General features: G+C 38.0%; 1 protein-coding gene across 2 annotated transcripts in view; it reads left to right on the top strand.

Moving 5' to 3' along the window:
• Nucleotides 1-5,854, top strand: part of LOC118333040 (inactive phospholipid phosphatase 7) — an 8,525-nt gene extending 2,671 nt beyond the window's left edge. For both annotated transcript variants that reach the window (XM_035668536.1, XM_035668535.1), the window contains exon 3: nucleotides 4,193-5,854. In XM_035668536.1, coding sequence (XP_035524429.1) covers nucleotides 4,193-4,581 — 389 coding nt within the window. In that variant the 3' untranslated portion in view covers nucleotides 4,582-5,854. The remainder of the gene's footprint in view (nucleotides 1-4,192) is intronic.
• The last annotated feature ends 4,328 nt before the right edge of the window (nucleotides 5,855-10,182 follow it).

A 10,182-nucleotide genomic window follows, 5' to 3' on the forward strand; every position in this document is an offset into this window, starting at 1 on the left:
TGTGTGTGTGAGTGTGTGTGGGCAAATGCACATGTACACACATGACCCAAACACAGATTATCGACCAAAAAGCAGTACAAATCTCCTGGCTGTAGCTACATTGAGTCCTGATTGGAAGCCAGTAAATCTCTGGATTTGGGACACTGTTGTATTGTGTTTGAGACATTGTTCCGCCCCAAATGCTTGTCGGTGCAGGATAATTTCTCGTCTATTGAAGTCTGTCAGGAGAAAATCTACAAACGTACTGAACAGTGCGTAGGGAATTAATATTTTAATGCTGGCTGAAATTGTTTTGTTTATATCTAACAGGAAAATAATCAGCCGAGACTGGCCTGTCAAGATTGGTTTGATTCAGTCCACTGTCATGAGTGTATGAACTGCACAGTGCAAAAATATTTCCCATATTACTGTTTTGAAAACAAAGTTTTAGTCGCACAATGATTGGGACTGTCTGAAAGACTGCTGAGCATGTGAGAGACCTTGACTGTACAGAGGATGTTCCCATCCTTATCAACTGCAGTGTAGCTCTGCTTTGGCCGGGTTCTTCTTTGTGTAGTTCTCAAAGAATCCATGTTTATATATCATGCACAGTTCTTTTTTAACATTTGTTCAACGAGGAAAGCTGTATGTAATTTGTTGATGGTTAAGGCAAGTAATCAACCTATGCAAGAAGGAGGTCCTAACAGTGAAAGCTTTATTGTTTATATTCAGTTTCAATATTCTTTAGTTGGAGGGTGAAACAGACCTAGTTCAAGCATTAAAACGGAAAAAACGCACACATAAAACCCTAAAAGCTTCCATTTTAATGGAAACTATGCTTTTAATTTGTTTAATTTCAATTTGAGTTGATTTCTAACACATGCTTTTAATGCATGTAACATCAGTTGCCACAGATTTGTACTTTAAAAATCCCTTCTTTGTAAAATTGTGTCCAGTACAAAAAATATTTAAAAACGCTAATAATCAATATGTTTCAATTAATGAGTCATATGACTACTTGTATGTGAAAGAAAATTACTCATAGTGACACAACTACAGAGAATTATCACCCAACTCTGCAGCTTTGTAGGAGCTTTTTCATTTGTTTTGCTGATTGTTTTTTCACTACTCTATACTGCTCTATGTATTCTACCTGTTCAGCACCAGATGGCAAACAAAGACTAGCTGGTGAACATTTTAGTCATTTAGCAGCTAAAGAGACAGATCTTATGCTCAGGAGTTGGTGGAGACCAAATTAGAGCTAAAAGGAGAGTGAATAACGGACTTACATTTATGTGATGAACACACATCTCCAAATGAATCCTAATGTTCTTTCATATCTGCTGGCTGTGTACATTTTCTTTGACCCCAAGTGACCAAAAAGTCATTAATTGCAGGTTTAAATAGACTTTTGTGGTAGGATTGTCATATTAAATGCACTTTTGTATTGCCATAGAAACTAGAGATGTGTGCAGCGTCTCAGTTTCAGGTGCGGAATCCTTCTTTGGGATTAAATTGAAAAAGTTTTTAATCGTCTTTTTAATCATTTATTTTGATATTCTTTTGTAGCCTTTATAAAGGGTCCAGTATGGGCTGGGCAGTGTTGACCCTGATGTGGAGTGATTTGCTGGCTGCATTAGTCAATTAGAGAAAGTAACAGACTGACCTTTGCGTAGTATAAAGTGTTGTTCTAGTACTCCTCCAACTTATCTTGATAGTGTGAGTAACAATTGGCATTGTGGGAATTATTCACAAGGCAAGTTGATCTGTGGTAGCCGGAGTTTATCACCCAGGATTTAACTCACTGATGGAGAGCAGTTGGCTTCTCAAAACAGTTTTTGTGTGATCAATAACTGTATGCTGACGGACCGGGGGTTGATTTCAAACGTGTTTTTACTCTGACTGCAGTTGTGCTGGGTGTCCTGATGATGTTTCACAGCCAAGAACACTGAGAAACTCTCCACAGGAACAGCACTGCAGAACAAAAATCCTGACTGGGAAGAAGGAGGCACACAGTGTGCCAGCCCAAAATTCAAGAGGGTGCATTTGCAATTTGTTCTGGGGGGGAAAAAAAACACAGTTTTGTACAATAATGCCCACATTCCTTTAATTTGTTGATGATACCAAAAAAACACAAACTGAATTGTCACTGTTGGGCAGCACAAACAGGCTTGTCCTTACAGCGGATAATATGATGCTTTGCTTGGCTCACCTTCCTCCCTTTAGTACTTCGGAGACTGCCAGAGGACACCGTGGGGCAAACAGCACAACTGTCCTCTCTCACATTTCACCAATTAATTTAGTTCCTGTTCCAGTTTTTACTTTTCAGGCCTGCCCGCCTCTCTTTTGTTCCTTCCTCTCTTCCTCTAGCATTCAGATTGGTTTTCCTAGTGAACATGAACATGGCCTCTCCTCACTAGCCTGCCTTTAAGGAGCTGGAACAGAAGTTTAAAATAATGGCCCCGTCAGGACAGTGAGTGGGCGACTGGAATGAGAAGTAGGGCAGCATAACCAATATGTCAGACAACTGACAGTTATTTAGCGCAGGACGGGTTGAGTGTGTGTGAAGATGGCAGACTTGAACTGAAGTTAAAGATGGCGATGGTAGGGATATTTTTGGGAGTGCTGTGGAGCTATAAAAGGCATTTGCAAATGTCTGGTATGTGGACTCAAAGCAAATGCTACCAGTATTGTATGCCTTATTGGTTATTCTTGGTCAGCAGCATATCTTTGAACATATGTACGATAGTTTTCTGCTTTATTTTAGTACCGACAGTATCACCGGTATTCAAAAGCACACTGTTCCACTGTGACAGTGTTACTTGAATCTGTTAATTATCTGCGTTTTACTTCTTATCACTATTGTTCTCGTCTAGTATTGTTTACAGATTTAACAAGTGTACTAAAAGCTAACTAACTAACTAACTATCAACATGCTAACACGCTGACAGATGAAAAAATGTTAACCATGTTCACAAAGTTATTACAATTCCTATGAATGGGTTTACCAAATGTCCATCCATCAGCTGTTGGGACATTTTAACTAAAAACCTACAAACATGCACTGTAGATGATTTTACATCCAATAATTGCTGAGATATTTTAGTCTGTAGCAAACATTAGCTAAAAACACACTAATGGAGTGGTGCAAAGATATGCAAATTAGCTCTTCACATTAAAAGTTCAGAGTGGTACAATTAGGGTTCTCAGTTATGGAGATTTCACTGCCTTCATTAAAGTTCATATGCCACATTGTTTGTTTTAAATGGGAAGACTTTAATTATGACAGTGGTTGATCAGGACCACTAAGGTGTACCAGTATAATTCCGAGGCACAATATGCTTAACAATTTATTTTTATTTTTTTCTATCTTTTCTATAATTTTGCCTTTTTTTCCCCATGAGGTAGTGGATACTTTCACCTCTTTAAGCCTCTAAAAAACCTTTTGAATTAGACAGTCGGAAGAGTAAAAACCCCTCTTTGATTGAACTTCTATGAGGGGTCACAGACATTACCCCAAGCCTCAGGGCTTATTAATGGAACACACATTTCGGATGTGGTTATGGGGATGACTCCACCAACAAATAATTATAGTGCATAACTTCAGTTGGCCAGTGGTGGAAAATTACTTAAGTACATTCTCTGAAACACAGTTCAGTAAAATAAAAAGTTAAATTTTGAGGTATTCTGTTTTATACTTTATTACATTTAGTTAACAGCTATTGTTACTATTTACTTTTCAGATTAAGATTTTACATGAAAAGAAAAACATTAGGAATTTGTTGAAAATCTGATGGATTATAATGGATTGAACCAGTGTTCCCGGCCTTTTTGGCAGCTAAATAAGCCCATTGTCACGTTTCAGCAGTCTGTAGTGCTTTGTAGTTGCACCTCTTAGAGTGATCCCTCCTTTAAACGTCTAAGTTTGTGTAGCAGAACTTGTTCATTCCTTCCTCTTTAATCATTTCACAACCTTTCAGATATATCTGCTTACATGTTAATGCATCAGTATCAACAACAACAATAAAAATAAAATTACTCCCAGGGACCATTTTTATGCACAATGAATACTTTTACTGTAGATAACTGTAAGTAATATTTAAGTGTTGATACTTCTGTGCTTTTAAGTAGTGTTACAATGAAGGACAATTGTTGTCTAGGTTATAACATGTCGACGTAATTGACTTTAATCTAATTCCCTTTTTCATCACAGCCCTCATTCTTGATGTCATGACTGTGGCTGGAGTTCAGAGGCTGGTGAAGCGCAGGGGACCCTGGGAGATGACGCCAGGCTTCCTGGACTGCATCGCCATGGACATCTACTCCTTCCCCGCCGCCCATGCCAGCCGAGCCGTCATGGTCTCCAAGTTCCTGCTGTCCCACCTGGTCTTAGCTGTGCCACTTCGCATCCTGTTGGTGCTGTGGGCCTTCCTGGTGGGCGTGTCCCGCGTGCTGCTGGGCAAACACCACCTAACTGATATGGTGTGTGGCTTTGCGCTGGGCATGCTCCACTTTAGCTTGATGGAGACGGTGTGGCTTTCATCAAGCACCTGTCAGACTATTATTTCCATAAGCACGCTCAGCTGGAGCCCCTTTTTCTGAGCTTTTGATATACGGCTATGCTAGCACACAAGGCTTGTTTGATACACTAACCTCGCAATGACTGGGTCTTGTGAAGTTATTTTTGCAAGGGTCTGAAGTTCTTATCGCAGGGTTCGAACTGAGAAGCATTTATATTTGGAATCAGATGCTGGCTTGCATGTAACGCCCCAAAACAGGCAGGTCACAGTACCTTACAAAACCTTCGTAATGCTTCACCAATCCTTGCATCTTCAGTCAAATCTATTAACACACACCTCTGTTCCTCCTTAATTACAATTAAGTACTTCTAATAAAGGAGAAACCAAGAAAACATACAAACTGACAATGATCTGGCAAAACCGTACATGTAAGATTAAGGTTTTTGATTTTTCTTTAGAGACTTATCTATATTTAGAGTTTTGATTCTCATACAGTATGAACGCTGGTATCATCCATAACGGAACCTCTTTCTATTCAACAAATTCTCTCTTGACTCTGTGCCTCTTTCTCTTTACCATCCAATTTCTTTTTACTTCCTCCATCTCTGTTACCTCTTCCTCTTTCTCACTCATGTTTTTTTTTATACATATATATTTGTGCTTTTATGTTTGGATAGTTAAGTACATAAACTATGTTGAACACTGAATAGAGATTGGTGTAAGGCTGTAATATTGGATGTATCACTAACATATATAAAGTGATTGTTGTTTGGATATTGTTCCTAATTGGCATGACTAATGATATGTTTGTATATTTCTGATGGGATTCTGTTCTTTTTGCTGTATGTTTATCAAATATGAACTTATTTTTGATGCCGCTGAATTTGATATTTTTCTTACGGGGTCAAATATAATTTCCTTCAACATGCCATTTATGCTTTAATGAGTTCAAATCTTTTTTTTATAGCTGATTTGTCTCTCTAGCTCTTTAATTTCAGGCTATTTTAGGCTGATGCTTATGGTTTGTCAGTGATTAACTGATTCTATGCCCCACAAAACAACTGAGGCGTGTGTGCGTGTGTGCGTGTGTGTTGGCATACAAAGTAAAAAACATTTGTTTGAAATATCAGTTTTGAATAAATTCTACCTTTCTTTTCTGAATGTTTTTTTTATTTTTATGGACCTTTGAATTAAAACTGCTGTTTTTTTGTGGCAAACATTTCAGTGCATTGGTTTGGTGTGTAAATACAGTTTTGTGTACATGCGTTTACTCTGTTCTGTACAAGGATCTGTATTTCATGTTTTTACCTTGTTTCTCCATCTTAGTAATAAAACGAGGTGGGCTGTCAGCAAAATGTGGATGCCTTTGTGTTTTATTTTATATGTTAACATGAAGATGCCAAATAACAGTCAAAATGTGTTAGCTGTGGTCGCATTGGGTCATCTAAGTGTTGCAAATAAATTTGGGTGTGTCCGTACGAGAATGAGAAAAACACCATTTAACATGATTTGATGAACCATGTCATGTTCACGAATCAGCTGAATCCTATAGGAAGCTTAACTGGCTATTTATAAGTGCACAACAAATTGTTTTGATTGCTTCAAACATCACATGGACTATAAGGCATCACATGGTGCACTGGCTGTTCAGTAAAAAATAAAGAAGTGTGGTCTTTTGAAACCCTAAGTGATGAGACAGCTAAGACGTGGTCATTATACTGTTTCCAGCAGTGGTAAGCTGTAGAAAAAAAGCGCTCTATGGTGAGACGTTAAAGGCTAGAACTCGAAATCCGTCTGACGTGTGGCTTTCCTCTCACCTTTAAAATACATTCTCACAGTTATCTCATTGTATTTTGGGTTTTTTTTATGTCTTATATTTAGCAGTTGCAATGCAGCTACACTGCTGCAAGAGTGCTCTGTGTAGCATGCAAAGTAGGGGTTCACTTGACATTAAGCTTGGGATGTTTGTTCTCAACAAATAGCGTTTTCCTATTAACTGCATTAATATAATTTTAGACCAAATTGTGTACTTAAGGCTGGGTGTCTTTATAGCCTCTGACACTAGTTTCCTGTCACATTATTCTTACCACACAAATCTGACAGGAAACAACACCAGTGCAATGGTGCGTGCTCTTAAACAGTTCAAATAGGAGGAACAGAAACTGCTTTCTGGCAGAGACATCCTGGGGTTAAGACATTTCATTGTTATTTATCTGATTATGTGTGCATTGATAGACTTAGAAAAAGTTCTGAAGCACATTTGGACCATATGTCTCTTGATTTAAAAACAAGTTTCGGTTGAGCGGTGGAGCAGAGACAGAAACACTGCAGACAAGACAGCCACGTGTCCTTAGTAATAACCCTTTATAGGCTCAAAGTTTGAAAGGTGTGGAGGAGAAGGGGTGCCTGTCCTCAGGAGGATCAACTCTTAAAATATGTGACACTTTGTGACAGCAAGATACAGTGTCATACAACAACATTTAAGCAACACAGCTTTGGGAACAGATTTCCCTGATTGTTCTTGTTTATGAATGCCGCCATCAGGACAAAGTTCCCACATAAACACAATTAATATCAATATGTATGCACACCAAGAGATAGAGAAACATTTACAGAAAGAAGACGGGATAGTTCCCAAGCTGCATTAGGCTAGCTTGGCACCATGGTATATGAGGTTTCTCAAGGTGAAATAAAAGTTAAATCAATACAGCTTTCCTCAGATCATTTGCTGTCACACGTATTAGGTCATTGGTTCATATAGGATGATTAGCTTTCTATAGCAAAACAAAAGCAACATCACCAAATTACAGCGTGTCATACTGCAGGTTTGTTTGATTTTAAGGCCTCTATAACGCTGCGTGGCATGTACCCAAAATATCCCTGTGAGTAAGCGCTGATAGTGCTTGCAGGCCTGTTTCCACAGGGTCTACATGCACTGACGAAGCAGACACCACACGTCCAACTGTTGTGTCTTTGCTCTGTTTGTGTCCTGCTCTGAGTTACGTATAAAATAAATAGAAGAAACATTAGACACCACAACTGTCTAGGTGTCACTGACCTCTGTGTGCTGCAGGTATGTGTCTCTGAGTGTGTTGCAATGCCAAACAAGTATTCTGGTATTTGTCTGTAACATTTGCATTTTATGTTTGGAAATGTTCCTTCACTGGGATAAAAACTACTGTTTAATGGATAGATCACCTCTGGCAGCCCTGCAGGCTAATGAAAACATTTATCACTAGCCTGCAAAATAGTGAAAATGAAAACTCCCAAGAAACTGGTTTGGGCCAAGCTGGTGAAAGTCAATTATGTGTTTAGTGGCACGCTACAAACATACATCTTACAGACTCAATGTTAATTATTACGTGATAATTCAGGTTAATCCATGTTTTTTATTATTATTTCTAGTTTAAATCTGTACAATGTGAATGTATGTTTTGTGATTTTTCTGTACACTTTTTCAAGATGAGTAAAACCAATATTACAGACTTTATGTGAATTTTAATAAAGCATACATTAGCTGAGGGATCAGTGGGAGATATGTGTAGCCTTTTGAAACAAATGGTTGAAGAAGGGTAAGACAAGTGCTCCCTCTAGAGGAATCTTCAGGAAGCAGTTTTATCTGACTAATATGAACACTGGCAATGTCCTGGAAGGGTAGACCGATTGTTTTCAGTGACAGTCACCTGGCATTATCTTACTTGCTGCTAGAAAAGAGATTAGGAGCAAACCCCTTATAATGTAACCTTATTTAATAACCCCTGTGTACAAAGGCTGAGTTCTCACCACAGGGGCCCATCTTCCAACCAGCAACCCTTTGCTGCATGTCATCCCCGCTCTCTCTCCCCACCTTCCTGTCACTCTTCAGCTGCTCTATCAAAGTAAAGGCAATAAAAAGCCCAAAATAATCTTGAAGGCACTGCATGATTAGGGAGGTATTTTACATATTGCGTATTTGTTGCTGGAAATGTTTTCAATTGAATAGAAGACACATTTTCAAGAAGAGATCAGTAGAATCTGTCATAGCCAGAATGAGATCAAAGCCAGGATATGACTCAAAACCTTGAGTACTTGAATGTATGCAACCAATCCCACTGTCATAGCTGGGTTCACTGTTAGGCTCTTTAGTGTCAGTGGGAGAAGGCTTATTTCAGAGTTGTATATAATTCAAATATATATATATATACATCATTTGAATGCAGTGTTGTTATTTTAAAACTAGAGATCACTGCTGAATCAGACTTAATGAGGGAAAACCCGTCATATACCATCCACAGACAAGTTTGTTTGTTTTAATTCATTATTTTGTCACATGCAAAATTATTAAACTTTGTGGAAAGCAAAATTAACCTTGCAACAATTGGCCAACAGTTTACCAAGAAGAGGATGTGCACTAGATCTCAGATTAATCTCTTTTTATGAATTCTGAAATGAATCATTCCTTGGTCATGAGAGATGGATCAACACTGTGAATAAATGACAGCAATGCATGCAACACAAATTTCTGAGACAGTGGATATTGAAACATGTTCTAGTCTGATGAGCTTTATAGACTTGTTGCTTTAGTGTGTCTGTTCTCCTCCTCCCTCTACCATAGAGCGTCTGTTTTACCTCTGTTTCATACTGCACGTTACATTTTCACATCACATCAAACTATGTTATAAAAAGGCCGCAGTGTGTGGGTTGCACCATGTCAGGGTTCCAGCTGTGGTGCTGGATGTTTTGTACTTGTGTATGCCTGAATTTGGTCATATATAGGAGTACTCTTTCTAAGTTGTAGGCATGTACAAAGACAGTTGAATGCATGTTTCATCACAGCTGCTAAATGATTTGTTTGTAGATGTTGTTAAAAAGTCAAATCACCATAGTATCTCTGGCTCAACAGCTAGAGGAGGTTGGTTGTAAACTGCAGGTTAGTGGTTTAATCGCCAACTTCTGAGCAAGATACTGAAGTACAATAGCCATTTTTCACAGTAACCATTTTGACATGAAATAGTAGCGTAAACCCTAATTAAGGTGCTGCCATACTAAATGGAATGGAACCTTAAACTTATCATTGATAACACATTTACCCTACTGCACTATTAATACTGTACAGTTTCACATACACATATATATAATTTCCTACATACACATTATTAGTATTAGACCTGTACTGTATAGCATATCCCTGTCTAGTCTATATTTTCTGCTAAATGACTGCTGTATATATATTTTTTGTCCTGTGAAATCATTTATTTTCACACAATGCCACTACCTCCTGCTGTAACATGTGCAATATTCTATAGCAAAAACATCTGTATACAAGATAAGATCTACCTTTATTGATCCCCCGTAGGAGAAATTCAAATTAGACACAGCAGCATAAGGGAATGTAGTGCAAGAGTACAGAAGTGGAAGTACAATAAGATATCACAAAATATAATAGAAAATTAAGACTATAAATTAAATGTATTTACACTATATGCAATATGCAAGTAAAAATGGTGTGCAAATATTTGAGCAGCAAATTATTAATAGATTAAATACTATCGTTTACTCTACACGACAACTAAATTCATATTTGCAGAGTGATTCAAGTAGTTAAATTACTTTTTCCCCTTCATTTTCTGTGTAGTTAACTACTGAAACTACAAACAATTTTGGGCTATAAAAAGGAAAACACTGTAATCCTGCTTGGTGCAGT

This window comes from Morone saxatilis, unplaced genomic scaffold (genome assembly GCF_004916995.1).
Source record: "Morone saxatilis isolate NCDOM2014 unplaced genomic scaffold, NCSU_SB_2.0 Contig21, whole genome shotgun sequence".
NCBI classification, from domain to species: Eukaryota; Metazoa; Chordata; class Actinopteri; family Moronidae; genus Morone; species Morone saxatilis.